The following is a 17535-nucleotide window of genomic DNA, read 5'->3' as shown; positions in this document are numbered from 1 at the left end:
CTATCAACAGATGACTGGATAAAGAAGATGTGGTATATATACAGTGGAATATTACTCAGCCATAAAAAGGAATGAAATAATGCCATTTGCACAACATGGATGGACCTAGAGATTACCATACTAAGTGGAGTAAGTCAGACAGAGAAAGACAAATATCATATGATATCACGTATACTTTTGAAATCTAAAAAAAAAAAAAATACAAATTCTATTTACAAACCAAAAACAAACTTATGGACATAGGAAAAAATATATATATATATATAATTACCAAAGGGGAAAGGGCAGGGAGGGATAAATTAGGGGCTGGGGATTAACAGGCACACATTACTATATATAAAATAGATAAACAACAGGGACCTACTGTAAAGCACAGGGAACTATATTCAGTTTCTTGTAACAACATACAATAAAAAAGAACCTGAAAAGAAAAAATATGTATTGTATATATATGTATAACTGAGTCACTTTTCTGTACACCTAAAACTAACATTGTAAATCAACTACACTTCAATTAAAAAAAAAGGTTTTTTTAACTAAAAAAAGAAAAAAAATTTAAGAATGTAAATTCACTAAGGGTTGAAAAATTAAGTTTTCAGCTCCCAGGCCAGAACATTGGGTCACCATAGCTTCCTTGTCTTCCTCTCTGGTCAAGTCTGGCAAGCCTCCATGTTCTGTCAGCCCCACTCATTCAACATCCGTCATACCAGGCCTTCCTCTGCCTTTCCATACGTCTTTCAAGCACTCATCTGTTCTCACTGCAACCTCCTTGGTCGCTTCCTCTCCCTCCAGCCCCTCCTGCACACTGCTATCCAAGTGACCTTTCTACAGCACATCCATTATTAGGGTGTCCAGTCTACAGGCAACACAACATCCCCGCCCCAGAGAAATATTTTTATGCAGATCTTGAAGACTGCTTGGGGGGAGTGAGACATTTCTTATGGGTAAGTAACACAGAAACTTTCTGGGAGTAAAGTTATCCAGGCTCCAAACACTGACCTTGGATACTCAAAGTTATGAGTGTTTTCCCCTGTCCGGGAAAAGTGGATGGTCCTCACCAGCGGCCCATGCACCCAAAGTCCGTAAGAAACAGTCCCCTTGGCCAAGCAGTCTGTGCAATAGAATACCTTTTGGTAATGGTGGAGCCATCCAACCTCCAGCCCACCCTCCAGAGAAGGATTTATTTCAACATATGCCCAGGAGTCGTGACAAATCCATTTCTCTTCAGTTGTGGTCCTGTAACATTGCAGAGGCTCAGACTTAAAAATTCTGTTCTTGCACCAAACAAGGTCACTAGTTTCAGCCTTTGGGGCGTTTTTGGACCTCTGGCAGAACACAGAAGATGTGTGCTTCTTTTTCTCTGTGATAGAAGCCTTCCTATAACACTAATCAAAACATGCTGTGCTGCACATGTGTATTAAGGATGCCCAGTGAGTAGAAAGTCAGCCATCCTGCCAGTCCATATAACAGACTAACAAAAAGGCAATCTCCTAGAGAGATATTAGAAATTCCAAAGGATTAAGATCCTTCAGAAAAAAAATAAAGGAAACTTTGGTGGGGAGATGATACCACTTCCTAAATGTGAAGATTTTTCCCAGATAATACAGTCTACATTTGTAGAGTGCTTTACTGTTCACAAAACCCTTCCACGTATAGTTTCTCATTTAATTCCCACGGCAATTTTGTGACCTGTTGTGATTCTGCTTTACAGATATGAAAATTGACCCTTAGAAAAAATGAAACATTATGCCCACAAATAGCAGAATTAGTAAGTTGACAGAGTCTTAAATATGTCTTAATTCTCTTAATTCAGTGCACTCTCCAGTTTACCATATACTCATGATATAGGTGGTTGTCTGTGACATAGGAAGTTGGATAAAATTTTATTTTATCTATCATTTTCTGTAAGTTATAAGTAACATTTGGAGCATGAAACGGGTGCCTTTTCCCATATAATGATTACTTTTCAGATCACATTTCAAGATCATAATTAAGAGGTTTGAGTGTCTGAAAGAAGGTGGGGTCACTCCTATTGTTGAAGGATTTTACTCGCTGCACCCAACTGCACGCAGGTTTTATGCACATTATTGATGGATACTTAAATGCCAAGATCAGTACTAGGAACTTTCTCTGAGAATGTCCCATCTATCACGTGTCACCACTTCTCCTTTGCCTTCAGAATGAAGACGTAATAGTAACATATCAGGAACAAAGCTATTTGCGCTTTGTAACTCTGAGCTACGCACACACATACAAGTAATGATAATACTGAAGTCTGAGAAGTAAGGAGGACTTCTGTTAAATCTAATTGCAGACACCGCTTCATCATCATTTCCGTTATAAGGGATGAAAGAAGCAGCCTGCGTTTCTCAAAGCTGAAATTCACTGACAAGCTGGCACTCATTTTAACCCACTTTGGACTATGGGAAAATTTGAGTTTACCCCTTTTTTTCTGACTGCTTTCTGTGATCAAAAGACAAAAACACCAACTGTTAACCCCCTTTAAGTAATAATCTTTTAAAATCATTAACATGCTTTATAGTTTTCAAAGCCTTGTATTATTTTCTTTAATCATAAAGCAACCCCGTAAGATAGAGGTGTCACCCCCAGCTTACAAGTGTGGAAGCTGAGAGCTGTTGACTTGGCCATGCTCACACAGCTGCTGTCTGCCTTGGACCTGAAATTTCTCATCCCAAATCTCTGCACTAATTCACAGGTTCTGAGCTGCCTAAACACGCACGCACGCACGCACGCACACACACATGCATGCACATCCATGTGTGACTTGCAGGAAATAGAAATGATAACCAAGAAACCTTTAAAAAGTGGAGCTATATGATATAGTTATTTTTGTGGCTCCTGATAATATTACAGAACCACCTTTTTATGTGTGTTTTCACATTCTGTGTACTGGTGTTTTTCTTGTATGCCACTGCTTAAATACTGCATTTTCCAGGCAGATAAATAGAAAATGTCCACCTGCCCCAAAAGACCAGACTGACATAATACGCGCTCTTTGTTTACCCCCTGAATAGGCACAGCTTGTGCTCCGCCAGCTGCTTTGTCCACAGTCTTAACCTGGTTCCGTAAGAACCACCTGTATAAGTAGCTGGATAATGAAGTCCCTGCTCCAGTTTGTTTTGTGAATCTTCTGTTCAGATTAAGTTAGATAATAATACATCTGAGTATTATTACGATTCTTGGACATAAGTCTGGACCACTGAGGCCAGGTGGACGCGACTTCGAAACACTGCTGTTAGGAGGATCATTTACTGGGAGCTTCCTATATGAAGAAACTGGAGGCAGAGAAATGTTTAGTGCTGCCCTCAGGCTACCCGAGTCCTGGGTCGGGGCAGAATCGTGTTTGGAGTGTTAGAGCTGTGAAGAATTGCCCTGTCTTGCTTGTTTCTTTCTTTCTTTTTTTTTTTTTTTTTTTCTGTCTTGCTTGTTTCATCTCAGGTAGCAAACCGCTCTAAGATCACAGTGTAGAAGCCAGATTACATCCTTTTATTTTTTTTTTTTCTGGGGGAAAAAAAGTGATTCATAAAATACATCTACCCAGAGAAATGGACTTACTAACATCAGAAACAGATACCAGGGTCACTTCGAGATCCAGCAGAAACTTGGGTAGTGACTTAAATATTGAAAAAGACATGCCTGGGACTCAACGCAGAGAGAGCCTTTTCTGGAAATGCACCCTGACATCTGCACTGAACTTGAATTTTCAGGAAGTCACTTGTAGTTTCAGTGCATAAAGCGACTGGCAATAATCAGACAATATGTCAACTAAAGATCGGAAGCTCATATTATTTAAATAAAGTCTTCCTGCTTTAATCAGTGCAGCCGTTAAGGAGAGTTTACATATGTGCTTTACCTCTCAGTCAAACAAAAACAAGCACCTCCTCCCCCCCAGATGAAATTATACCTGATCTGAACAGGGGCTGAGCGTGGTGATGCTGGGGCAAGAGGAAGACAGGGCTGAACTTTCCTAAATGTTTCCAGTTCCATCTGTAGACAGAACCTGGAGATCTTTGGAAGTGTGTTTCGGCTGCCTACAGTGATGGTTGTTCTTCTGGAAATGTCGTTGTGAGTGGGTATGACACGGGACTTGTTTGTTCCAAGTGACCTTATCTCAGTATCAAAATGTGGCCCAGGGCCTTGAGGGCATCGGTCCCCATTCAGTCAGGAGAAGCAGGAGCCAGGGAAGGAGCCTCCTGGAGTGACCCACGTGGCCCGAGGTGAGGACGCCACTTTCCTTCGTGATTAGCTCCCTACCACAGAGATTTCTGTTTCTAAACTATTTAAATTTGGCTTGCAGGGGATTCTTCTGTGACCCTGGTGAGCTTTCTGCATCTGTTTTGTCTTAAATGCTTCCTAAAACATTTTTCAAAATCCACTCGTGATTTTCTAATCCTTCCTAATACATGCACTGCTTAAAATGCAACTCTTCTTTTTTTTTTTTTTTTTAATTTTAAATCCTATCTTTGAAAATGTAAACAAATGTGTGAGCCTTAAGAAAAGACTGGAAAAACTGAGTGAGGGCTGTTGGACGCAGAATTGGATGTTGGTGGTTCTGTTGTTCACTCACCTTGCAGAAAATTTCAATTCCTAGTGTGCTTGGTCACTTCAATACGAAAAGTGAAGGCCTTGTCATTACAGCCATTGTTTATGTTGGATTAGGATGAAATAAATGTACTGCACTCCCTCTGCTGGCTCTGAAGCTGCAACAGCTTATTAACCAGCCCTATTTTTAGATGTATTTCCCCCATTAAAAAAAAAAATGGTGTGTAAAGAAAGCAAGCAAACCCTGGGAAAACTATTGATTTTGTTATTTGTTGAACATGTCGAGAAAAACTAATGTCTATTCAATGCCGTTGGTAGGATGAGCAAGAAAGCCTGGAGGTTTTGGGCTTTTCCATGCAGTACTGAGCAAAAGGGAGGGGCCATCTCCCGGAGCGCTCCTTAAAGCGGATCTCTAACTGCCTTGTAAAAATTATTCAGTCTCTTTCGGTACTGAAATAATCTTTTCCCAGAACTTCATGAACAAACCAATAGATGAATTTGTTTTGTCTGTTCAGAACAGTCCCGGGAAGCAATGGCATTTCTTTGGCTTGGGATGGGAGGGAGGCGAGAGGGTGCGTTTCTCCGGGTGTCAGAAAGGAAAGCTGAACGATCATGATCATCACGCTGAAACTCTATCCCCCAGGGGAGGCCACTTCCGGGTGGGAAAGCATGTTACCCACAAGCCTGGAAGAGAATCACAGTGCCATGGAATTTTACAGCCAAGACAGCCCAAGATGCAATGGTTCTGCTTGTGAGTGAGGAGAGGCCACCAGGGGAGCAGAATGCTGCAGATGGTAGGGGGCCCGGCCCCACCCCACCCCCACCGGGCCCTGCTCCACTCTTGTTAATCAGCATATTGAGGTTCTCCTGCAGAGCCCATCCCCTGCCTGCAGTGTGCCCTCATTCTCCATTCTCGCCTGCTTCCTTCCCCAGGCGTCTGGATGCCAACCACATCAGCCACGTGCCCCCCAGCTGCTTCAGTGGCCTGCATTCCCTGAGGCACCTGTGGCTGGACGACAACGCTCTGACAGAAATCCCGGTCCAGGCTTTCAGAAGTTTATCAGCCCTGCAGGCCATGACCTTGGCCCTGAACAAAATCCACCACATACCAGACTATGCCTTTGGAAACCTCTCCAGCTTGGTAGTTCTGTGAGTTTTATTGATTTTTTTTTTCTCTCTCTGTCTCTTTTTCTCTTTTAAAGGCTTCTAAATTCACTGTAAGACTTTATAATTCAATAAGACCTTGGCCGTAAGGGGTGCCCTTCAGACTTTGAACAGGGACATTTCAAGGGAGGAAAACTCCCTGCGCCCCTCCCCAAAATGACTCATAAATTTTCTAATTGTATACAAGAATTAAACAACATTTATCAAGCACCTGCTAAGTACCAAGCACTGCCAAGCCTTCAAAGATAACAAAGTATGACCTCTTAGGGAAGCCATTGTATATTGTACAGGTGATCACCACCCTGTACGTGTCGTCCCACGATCAAAGTTAATAACAATCCCTGATTTCTGACAATAATTTATAATTCAGGTCAAACTGAAATTATGCCCTTCTTATTACTTAATAAGTAGTTCTTGAAACCCTTCCAAGGGAACAGCAGCAAGAAGGAACCCTTGACAGCAAGCTAGGAATTTGTATGGCTTTTTTTCCTGATAGGTCTAAATTTCATTGTTTTAAGTACATCAAAATGATTCTCAAGTAATCATGTTAAGTTTTATTTTTTAAGTTTAAGAGTGTAGCACAATGCCCTCTGTGTGTAATACAGTAATAGTCAATTGATGCTGATACAGGAAAACAGTAGCTACTTGGAAGGTATAATAAGATCAGTTTGAGGGAGGAGGGTATAGCTCAAGTGATAGAGCGCAAGCTTGGCAAGCATGAGGTCCTGGGATCAATCCCCAGTACTTCTCTGATAAATAAATAAATAAGTAAACCTAATTACCCTTCCCCACCCACAAAAAAGACAGTTTGCATAGGAACTTGGAGGAAAGCATCTTCCGCACTATTTCTACTTTTGCTCCATGCCCCGCCCACCGCTGCTGTCAATCATTCCACTTTGCTTGGTGACACGTCTGTCTCTTGCATTGAGGTATATACTCCTCTGAGGGCTGGCCAGCATCTTATCCATCTTTTTAGGTTCCCCTCAATCCTCTTCCCTCATGTGTTGCATGAAAAAAATTCTCGATTAAATGTCACATAGATCTCACATGAAACCAACATCTATTTATTAGAATAAAAACCTCAGTCTGAAAGGATAGGACATTTGGGGTGATACTAACAGATTTCTATATTGCATTTCACATACAAAGATGATGCTTCTAACCCCCCAGGAGCTGGGTAGTTGCTTTAACCTAACCCTCCACTAGAGGGAATGGATTTACAGAGATCTGGCTACTCCATCTCCCCCTTCCTCCTTAAGCCCATTTTCCAAAAATCCCTTTGGGACTTGGTCCAGTTTTCAGCTGTGTGCACAGCTGTTCTCACTGGCCCTGACCTCACCGACTTACCACTGAGCCAAAGATGATAATTAGGCACATTAATATTGTGTCAAGATAACCAACCTCCTTGAGCAGCCGAAAAATCTGATTCCCATTCTCTGTGGCTGAAATTACTGTTTCCTGTTAACCTGTGGCCCCACCCCAGGAATGTGGCCATGATCAGCTATCAGCTTTAATAGAAAATGTGCTCGGTACACCTAGGACCTTCCCTCCATCCTCCCTTTGTCACTGTTGGTCAGAAGCTCTGTTCAACATCCTGCATCCCAAGGCCTCGCGGAATAGCCTGAATTTACCTTCACCAGTCACATTGCTCACTCCATGAGATCTCAAACCCCAAAAATAAATCTGTGGTGGCCTGTTAAATTTTTGGTATACAATCATCTGTGGTAAAAGGGAATGGGGCATAGAGCCTTTAAAACAAACAAACCAAAAAAACGTTGAACAAAGCATTTCTTATGTATCATCAGTGCATTCCTTAGCAGAGGTTTTTTTTTTGGACTTCAGCAATCAGGATGTTGTGCCTAAGTTCCCCTGCGCATGTGCCCCGTGACTGTCTGTACGTTCTCCTGCAGGCATCTCCATAACAATGGAATCCACTCCCTGGGAAAGAAATGCTTTGATGGGCTCCACAGCCTAGAGACCTTGTGAGTTGACCTTTTATTTGTTTCCCATTTTTTTTCAGTGTTTTCAGGGCTATTCTAAGGGAATCAAAAATAGCCTTTAAGTCAAACCGGCTATTGGGTTTGCTTAATTGCCTGCGCTTTAAACAGATATTTACAGTGGCTTTATCTTACCCTCCCACCCACACACCCCACAGAGCTAAACCATAAAACCGAGATTTTCTGTGAATCTACCAAGAGTGATAAATTAGTTTAGGATCATTATAAGCTAACTGAGACGTCCTCTGCTGAGCAGTGACTCTTTGCTTAGGAATGTGCCATCTCTATCAAGGATCAGTTCGGTATTGTCACTCAGGCTCACAGCTCCAGAGTCTGGTCCTCCCCCTGACTGAGAGGATGCAGGGGAGGCGATGCCAGGCTCTCTGATCGGAGGTGAACAGGCATCTCAGTAGCTGATGGTGAAGGTTTCTGCTGAAGCAACGCAAGTCTGCAAAAACAAAGCAAAACAAAACAAAACAAAGAAACAGCTACCATTTATTAAGCATGTCTCTAACCGAATACTGCACTGAGCCCTCGGCATACATTGTTGCAGTCAGCCCTACAACCATCCTGGGAGAGCGGATACTACTTGCCCACTTTTGGCTCCGGTAAGGGTCAGTTATTTTACCAACATGCCACAGCTAGTCAGCAGCAGAACTGGGATTTGTTTCCTTCTGTAGTTTGACTCTGAAATCCATGTTCACCTGTATGTGCTACTTCCAAAGAATAGGTCAAAACTGCAGTTCTCAGTTGGTACCTGTCCTGAAAATCCGTGGAGTCCAGCCAGCTGACTGCCCGGAGCCTAATGCCAGAGGAGTTGCTATGGGTCTTAGCGGGTCCAGTCGTTTTCCCAGGAAGGGGCTGCTCTTCATTCTCCGGCTGAGTGAGAGAGGTGGAATGAGGGTGCGGGGACGGGCAGTGAGGGTCCTGAGTGTGCCGGGAGGGGAGGGACGTTCCAGCTGCTCCCTCCTCACCTCCACATCTTCAGTGCTCAAGTGTAATAAGCCACACAGGGCCGCCAAATCTGTCACACTGGCTCTGCCCAGGACTGCAGAAGGAGGTGACCAGTGTGGCCTTCCTTGCAGCCCATCATTGCTCATTTGCATACAGAGCTTAGCCATTTGTACGTGGTCAGTTTAGCACCTGACCAGGTCTGCGTTCACTGATTTCTTGAGAGGACCTAACAGCTTTCCTCCCAGGTTGCTTAGGTCACTGTGTGTTTCCTCTTGAGGGGGAGGAATGTCATCCTCACAAGGAGATGCCAAAGATGAACTTGTGCAGGCAGGACTCTAAAGTCAACTTAACGGCATGAGCAAGCTGTTCCCATCAGCTGCTTAGAAGAATTAGAACTTTTCCCTTCTTATTTACACAAGGGCTGAGCTGGGGATCTTAGCAGTGGAAAGCACCTTCTAGTCCTTTTCAACACGACAGGAACGAAAAAACAAGATGGGCTTTGATAGGTACTGCCATAAATAGTCTTTCCTTTTTTCCCCTGATGTTTGCGGTGAGGACCCAAGATTGCAAATTCATGCAATTCATGCATTCAGGACAAATTCATGTGAGTCTCAACGTCCTCTCTTCCCTCGCCTTGCCCAGGGCTACACAGGATCAGTAAATTGGTTACTCCCAGCCTCTTCCTTTCCGTCGCTAGAGATCCAAGTAATTTATAAGGTCCCAATCCTCGTTTAATCAAAACAGAGCATCTGGAGAGATTTACAAACAGGAAGAAAATTTATGTCCACAAAAGACACAAGTTTCCTGCCTGCTGTATGGCTTAAGGATGGTTTGTGCCAGACAAGTAGGAATCTTGATTCATGTTTAACTTGGTCAAATTATCTCTCTCTTAACATTAAATAGCAATTCTTTCCCACAGAGGAAGATCTAACCACATCTGATTGCCTGAGCAAAAGGTTTTTCTGCGTCATCTGGGAAATCCGCCATTCCCAGAGACCAGCAGGCAATTACTTTTTCATAGGAAGATGTAAATACAAGGTGGAGTAAATCTATAAAGCTGCTTGTGAGTAATGGAATTGAAAAGCCATTTGTGCCATAACAGATAGAGAAATTCATGATTTGAAATTGGCCATTCCGTCTCTGTGCGTGAAGGATGGAGAGCTTTGCCTCCCAGACCAAGGAAAACATCATCCTTTGGCTCTGAATCCTCATTTGTGACCTTGTGGAAAGTCTAGGCCTGATGTCCTTCCTGAGAGTGCCCTGGACCACATAAACCTCTCAGAAGCAGGCTGTCATCCTGGCCCTTAGGCCGGGGGAAAGACAGGACCTGGACCGGAGTCAGGAACAAAACCGTTCCCGAAGGTGTCCTCTCAGGAGAGAGTCTGAACAGCAATGGGACAGAGTCAGAGGGCAGAGGAGAGAACAAGGAAGGGGATGCGGTACAGGAGTCCCAAGGAGGGCACAGACTAGCCAGCAGCTCATCGAGCCAGATTCAGGTGAAGCGCTGCGTCCACAAGCCACCAACACTGGGCCAAGCGTCCCTCCCACTTGGACCTTCACACTGCTGATGTCCCTTCCTTTGTTTTAACGTCCAGTGCCACTGAGCCTTGACTCTTTGAAATTCCTCACAATCAATCCAATGACCATTTTAATGCAGATGCTTGTGGAACAATGATGGTCAGCGAGCCAGCAAGATCTCTCTCCATGAAGAGAGGGAATGAGAATTGTTATCAATGATACTGGTTCACTGGGATAGCGTGTTAACATCCCTTGTAAATAGTGTGTATGAATTTTTAGATGAAAAACTGAACATTCTATTTACTTATTTTCAGAGACTTGAATTATAATAATCTTGATGAATTTCCTACTGCAATCAGGACACTCTCCAACCTTAAAGAACTGTAAGTAGGACAGACTTAGTGGGAGAACGCCATTCTTTGTGAATTTATTTTAGAATAGGTTTGACTCTTGTACATAATATGGTTTACTAAGAAAAATTTAAAAGGTTGTATACATAATGATTAAGCACATCCAAAATATATTTTAATTGGATTCTATCACCAATAAATAGCAGATAATCTTTTTTTAATTTATAATTAATTTCTCTCATATACTTATATTAGAAAAAAGATACCTTTTTTTCTAAGCCATACTCTTTTCCTAAGCCATATTCCCCCAACATTTATATCCTTTATAGATTTGTAGAGAACTGTATCGGAATTCATATTTTCTGAGCATTTCGAAAGATAAGCTTTTCTAGGTTGCGTAAGTTTAGAGCTGGGTGAATACCATGTATGTGCCTAGGCTAATGCAAGAAGCTTTCACATACATGATTTCATATTCTTTTAATGCTTCATAAATCTTATTTAGTTTTTAAAGAAACCCACAATTTTATTATGGTAAAGCTAACCTTCAGCTATTAGGTGGCATGTATGGTCTTTTGTGTATATTATAATTTAATTAGCTTTTCTTTGTACCTAAAAAATGAATAACCTATGTAATGTTCTAACATTTGGAAAGGAAAATAAACAAAGAGCCTACTCTCTTGGCAGAGAGAAGCAAGGCACACAGCTAAAGGAGGTAGACAGCAAGGCTTGTTTCCAAGAAAAAGCGGCTGCGGGGCTCTGCCTCAGGAAACCCATGTGCAGCTTAGCCGGGAAGCCATCCCTGGCTGTGGCCACGCAGCCCAGCGACTGCCCCTCACCTTATTTGGCCACAGACCCACGCAGGACCCCGAAACCACTGACTCGGCCCCTCTGCCGGTCGGACACATTAGCACCGACAGATGAGCATCAGTTTGCTATTACGGACTCCCTGAGCTGGGGCACCTTTTTTCAGCTAGGAAATTTTGTCCTCCTAAGAAGATTACTTAAATCTCTACTTCACTGCGGCGTAACTCAATTTTCTCTTTTCCCGGTTTCAAATCAGGTCAGGAGGAGCGATCATAATCCTCTCTCCAAAGACGGTTTCCTCCGTCTCAAGTTGTTATAAGATGGTGCTCTATTATTAGATGCTAACAGATGGATTTTTCTCTCTGTAACATTAGCTTGTTAAGCACAATATTTATTTTCAGATTCTTGATTCCTCTTTCAAGATGACCAGCTTGTGATATTTTTTTTTTCTCCTAGAAAGTAGGTGAGGGCACAAAAGTTTCAAAATGGATAAAGGAATTTAACCTTATTCTCTAGGTACTAAAAATGCTGATTATCACTAGGGGCAGGGAGGGACTATAAAATAATTTTACAGCCCCACCCAGATTATTTTCTATAAATTATTTTTTCCTCTCTTTCTAGAGGATTTCATAGCAATAATATCAAGTCAATACCTGAGAAAGCCTTTGTGGGCAACCCTTCTCTTATTACAATGTAAGTGGTTTCTTTTTGATTTTTCTATCCTGAAATATAGCGTGCATTGCACTTTTAAAGATAACACAACAAATGTTCTATATTTGCCACATTTTTGTCTCAGTCAGTGTAAGAACCTACACAGAGAAGTGTATATGGCAATGTTCGGCCAGGTTTTAGCTGAATGCTGAAATAATATTAAAGAGGGGAGGAGAGGGGACTACTGATTTATGCCAAATCTCTACACCCATTCATTTTCAAGCCCAAACATCAAGTCACATTTATACAAACTAGGATGTAATTCTAGAAGGATGCATATGAGGATGTATATGCCATAGTGGCATAAGACAGAGTTACAAGTCCAATGTATATTAATTCTATGTTTCACATTTAGCAAACAGCAAATTGATCACGTGTAGGGATACAGGAAGATGAAAATATGTTAAGTATTAGGCTGGCTCTTAATTAAAAGACCACTGGCAGGTTTGGGGCATAGTACTGGCCTGAGGTCTCAAAAATGGGCGAGGACAGTAAGGACGACTTTTGAACAGGACTCTGGGGCACTTCTTGGCATCTATTCGTCCTGCACCAACTTGTACCATGTAGCTTTCTGGAACCATGTAGCATTTGTCACAAATGAGCTGAAATCCCAATTAGCCCTGACAACTGAGGAGGGGGGGAATACCATTCATCATTTCTGAAATGTTCTGACAGCATGTTGGCAAACTAAGGGTGTCAAAGTTTTATTGCCAATAAACATTAGTTCTCATTAGAGAGTATTTACATACTGAGAAGCTGGCAGATAGCACTGCCTTTCTTTGCCCCTTTTTTCCTTGAAGCCACGGGACTGGTTTTTCTTAATCACTCTTTTGATATGTTAATAGCCCTTGAGAGGGCTAACTGCCCCCAAGATTGGTCAGCACTTCTGTCCTCTATTTGATGGTGCCATTCTACCCCGGAAACACTCCTCTCCTTGCTTCTGCCTCCATTTCCATCTCTTGTCATTGCCACCCCTACCTGTACCCCCCTGACTCAATTTCTTTTGCCTCTCATGTCCCATTGGCTACCCAGGCCTCATTTCTGCCTCTCCAGTCCCCATCCTACCCAGAACTTCTTTCCCCGCCTCTGCCGCCAGCCCCTCTGCTGGCCATTATCTTGAGATTTTTACCAGTCGAAGGCTCCCCTCCCCGCCTCTCCCGCCAGGCAGAGCCGTCACCCTGGAAGCACAGCATCCATACCGTCATTCTCTTGCTGTGAAAATACAGAGTCAGGACTGTCTTTTTAGGGTAAATGCCAACTCCTTAAGCTCCCATTCTCAGCTTTCCACGTGGCTGGCCCGTCCCCAGTTACCCGATGCCATAACCCAGACCAACTAAACCACAGTCACCGAGCCAAGCTCTCCTTCATTTCCTTTGCTCCTGTGACACCATCCCCTCACTGCGCATGTTGAAATTTTGTTTTCCAGAGTCCACTTCAAATGACATTTTCATGAAGTTCTCCTTAACGCACGAGAGAACTCCGTCCTGAGAACCCTATAGCTCCTTCTTTATGTTCGATACTCCTGCCTTATAGACACAAACACGCGTATTCTTAGCCACCCCGTGTACTGACATACAGACCGACACACACACGTACCTGAACGCAATTACATGCAAACAAGCCTATAGTGTAGATCAGGGCTAATATCATATTTTGAGGGAAACTCCATTTTAAATCATAAGACTTACAGACATAGAAAACAAACTTATGGCTACGGTGGGGAGAGGGATGGGGGATAATTTGGGAGTTCAGGATTTGCAGGTACTAACTACTGTATACAGAATAAAGAACAAGGTCCTACTGTATAGCACAAGGAACTATATCCAATATCGTGTAATAATGAAAAAGACTAGGAAAAGGAATATATATGTATATATATATATATATATATATGTATGACTGAAACACTATGCTGTACACCAGAAATTAACACAACATTGGAAACCAACTATACTTCAAGACCTATATTCCTGCTCTAGTTCTTTCTCTTACTAATTGTTTAATCCAAGGGAAAAAAAGAGGTCTGAGGGTAGGACCACAGAGGGGATTTCGGTTTGTTGAGTGACAGCTGTATCCTGGGCACTGTGCGAGCTGTGACACACGCCTTAGCTCCTTCACTGTGTAGACAGACCCTACACCTCGGTATTACTACGTCGGTTTAACAAGTTAGGAAGTTGAAACTCTGGGAGGTAATGAACTTTCCAGAGTATCTGAGCCTCAGCTTCTTCCTCCCAAAATGGGGGAAGTAGTGTCTATGTGTCCACACTGTGGATCTCATAAAGTTGTCGGGTGGATCAGCTCAGCTCTGTATGTGAAAGGCTTTGTCAACCAGAAAGTAATATCCTCTTATTTATTGGTTTTATCCCAACTAAGTCCAAGCTTCTTTAGGGCAGGGATACCTTATCATTCGTCTTCAAATCCCCTGCATCCAGCGTAATGCCACGCACATAGTAGATACCCAACCACAGCTTCCTTAATAAATCAGTCTTTAAATGCAAGCAGCACGTACCCTCATACTTTGAGCATAATAGACACCAATAAATATTTGTTGAATTTAGTTGAACTAGAACGGTGTCTCGGCTAAGAACTCTTTGCGGGGACTCCACTTCCAGGAAGCTCAAATGCCATTCCATTACAAACATCTGGAAAACAAAATATTTTTCAAATTCTAATGATGTCTTACCTTTTAGAGCAATAATTAATTTTTAAAATTTTCTGATGTTACAAAAACCCAGAGTAGCAAATTTCCTCTCAAATAATTTGAAGGTTATAAGGTATATGTTGAAAGATTTGACCAGAGGATATATCCTCATGTAAATGCACAGAACTTTATCTTTCTTTAGCTAATGATGGAATTGCCAGCACCTTGAATTACCTTTAGCCACTCAGTGAATATTCCACAGATGTTGGAGGCAGAGGAAGATTTCTAAGTATAACTACAATCAGTTCACTTGCTTTTCTTTCTCCTTAGTAGCTAACATTTTTATCTTCCTTGCTGTCAACAGTTTTCAGTTTTACATCGTATGAATTTCTTACCAAAATAATGTGAGTTAAAACGCTTTTCAGGTTTGCCCCAAACCAAGTAATCAGGACTGTTATGTAATATAGTACAATCCAAATTAACATAAATTCATTTCAAGTATTTGTTGAAATCTTGAACAAGTATTCATTGGTCATTCAAGTTTTATTCTAAGACACTGGTGTTTGGATTTCTCTTTCTCCCCCCAGACACTTCTATGACAACCCCATCCAGCTTGTTGGGAGATCTGCTTTTCAACATTTACCTGAACTAAGAACACTGTAAGTTTTTCTTTCTCTTACGGACCACTTTCCCATTGCAAGGTTGCTGTGAAGATCAAATGAACATTTTCAACCGCTCTGAAATGGCCATAAAAATAAACCCTTTCTAGACTCTTCTCCCAAGAACACTCACGTCCCTCTCCTCCCAGGACTTTGAATGGTGCTTCACAAATCACTGAATTTCCTGATTTAACTGGAACTGCGAGCCTGGAGAGTCTGTAAGTACTTGAGAAGGCTCTTGACTTTGAGCACTACCCTTAAAGCCTGGCCAGCCTTAACATCAGTAAATCAAAATATGTCACCGGGTGATGCCTGAATAAAAGAATGATGTCTGGTTTGTGTTTCAACAGGACTTTAACTGGCGCACAGATCTCATCTCTTCCTCCAACCGTCTGCGATCAGTTACCTAATCTCCAAGTGCTGTGCGTATGAGTGAGGCAATAATGTTGTGTAAACAGAGGTGAAATGACAGCCATTATTTCAATAATCCTTTAAAAGGGGAGAAAGTTCTTTCCTTGCAGGTCTTCAGGAGGTCAGGACTCCTTTGTCCCTTTGGGCCAGGGAACTGGCTCTTGGATGTGACCCTGGTAATAATGGCAGTACACCCCTTGTTTCCAAGTCCCAAACAGTCTCCCATTAGAATTTCAGTTGGCACACATTTCCTTTCAGAAAATGGATATGAACAAGCCAAGGTAACTTCATTTCCCCCTCTAAAGGTTCTGTGGGGCAGAGAAAAACACAGAACAAAAAAACAAAAACATCATGGATCAAAAAACCCATACGGATGCCAAAATAAAATTATCAGACCCACACAAACCTTGATAAAGGCAAACAACATTCTTCCGGTATAATTGTGGGTGCCACGTTCTAATGTTTCATCTAATGGCTAAACAGCTAGCATATGTTACTTCTGTTGACTTGGGGCTTTTTTCCCTCTGCCCTTCCCATGTTTTACAAAAAGTAGTTTATAGGAATTTGAAGAGCCTTGTTTTGACCTTCCATGTTCAGCCATCTCTCTCGAGGCCCTTTTACTGGGACGTAACCAAAGGACCCTTCGTCTCTTGCCACGGCTCTGCTGTCATACAGAAGACTTCTGTGGCAGTTGAATGCCTGGGATTCCGCCGTAAGCTTTACCTCGTAGCCAGACCAGAAGCTCTACAAAGATGAAGGGGAAGGAAGGGAATATTCTTCAGTGACTGGCCTCCCGCATCCCCAGCCCCTGCGTTACTTTCAGACCAGTGATGCGGAGTTGCAGTCACACCACGTAATAGCCAGAATAGGAGCGTTCGCATTCAAATACAGGCAGTTTGATAGAATAACTAAGAGAGGGCGTGTGTACACTGGGGGGAGAAATCTTAGGAGCCCTCTTAGAATTCTGCCCACCACACCCAGAATAAGCATAATTATCCTCATTTCTTAAGGAAACTGTCTCAGTAACGTGACCAGGATTTCACGCACTGTAACTAATCAGCAGGGAACCAGCATTTAAATCGCATCTGTCCCCACCATGTCACACAGTGAATGGTAGACCGTCCGGGCGGAGAGCTGCATACGAGGAAGCCCACTGGCAAACTGAATAAGAGCCCAGGCCCTGGGGTCTCTTTTTCCAGTTCAAATCCAGTCTCCCTAAACACTATCACAGTATCTTGAGCAAGTTATTTATCCCTTCCGGGGCTCCGTGAGTTGTAGCCACTTCCTTCAGGGGATCATTGTGAGGATGAAGTAAATTCCTACGTGTCTACACTGAGAGCAGCACCTGGTGCTTTGTAAACTCTCCCACACGTCAGCCCTCACCATCGCCTTTCTGGTTTCCTTTACACCATCGTTCTTTCCTCGGGGTGAACCCTTGAGTGGCCTGAAACAACTACGTTCATAGCAGTACCATTGGCAAAGCCTTCCAACCTGTAGTGTTGATTCATTCTTCACAGCAATCCTGCAGAATCAATAAAGCAAGTATCTTCTCGCTTAAGGAGAGAATTGAGAAAGACATCAGTGCTCTGTCCAGCATACCGACCAAGTAGAATAGTTAAAGTTAAAAGTAGAACCCAGGGCCCTGACCTTTACTCCAGTCTGCCTTCTGGAGCTTCTGGAAGTACAGGTGTGAAAGCTCCCTTCTGCTGGCTGAACCATCCACCAAGTACCTGTTACAGGAGGAAACGCCACTGTAGCTGAGT

General features: G+C 42.7%; 1 protein-coding gene across 4 annotated transcripts in view; it reads left to right on the top strand.

The window, feature by feature from the left end:
* Window positions 1-17535, top strand: part of LGR5 (leucine rich repeat containing G protein-coupled receptor 5) — a 112252-nt gene that overhangs the window by 80900 nt on the left and 13817 nt on the right. The window contains exons 5-11 of one of the 4 annotated variants that reach the window (XM_032493759.1): window positions 5497-5712; window positions 7638-7709; window positions 10511-10579; window positions 11972-12043; window positions 15290-15361; window positions 15472-15579; window positions 15712-15783. In XM_032493759.1, coding sequence (XP_032349650.1) covers window positions 5497-5712; window positions 7638-7709; window positions 10511-10579; window positions 11972-12043; window positions 15290-15361; window positions 15472-15579; window positions 15712-15783 — 681 coding nt within the window. The remainder of the gene's footprint in view (window positions 1-5496; window positions 5713-7637; window positions 7710-10510; window positions 10580-11971; window positions 12044-15289; window positions 15362-15471; window positions 15580-15711; window positions 15784-17535) is intronic. The other 3 variants (XM_032493760.1, XM_032493761.1, XM_032493762.1) reach the window with 3 other exon arrangements.

Source organism: Camelus ferus, chromosome 12, assembly GCF_009834535.1.
Source record: "Camelus ferus isolate YT-003-E chromosome 12, BCGSAC_Cfer_1.0, whole genome shotgun sequence".
Classification (NCBI taxonomy): Eukaryota; Metazoa; Chordata; class Mammalia; order Artiodactyla; family Camelidae; genus Camelus; species Camelus ferus.
The sequence above is the reverse complement of the archived record's forward strand: the minus strand, read 5'-3'. Positions and strand labels throughout refer to the sequence as shown.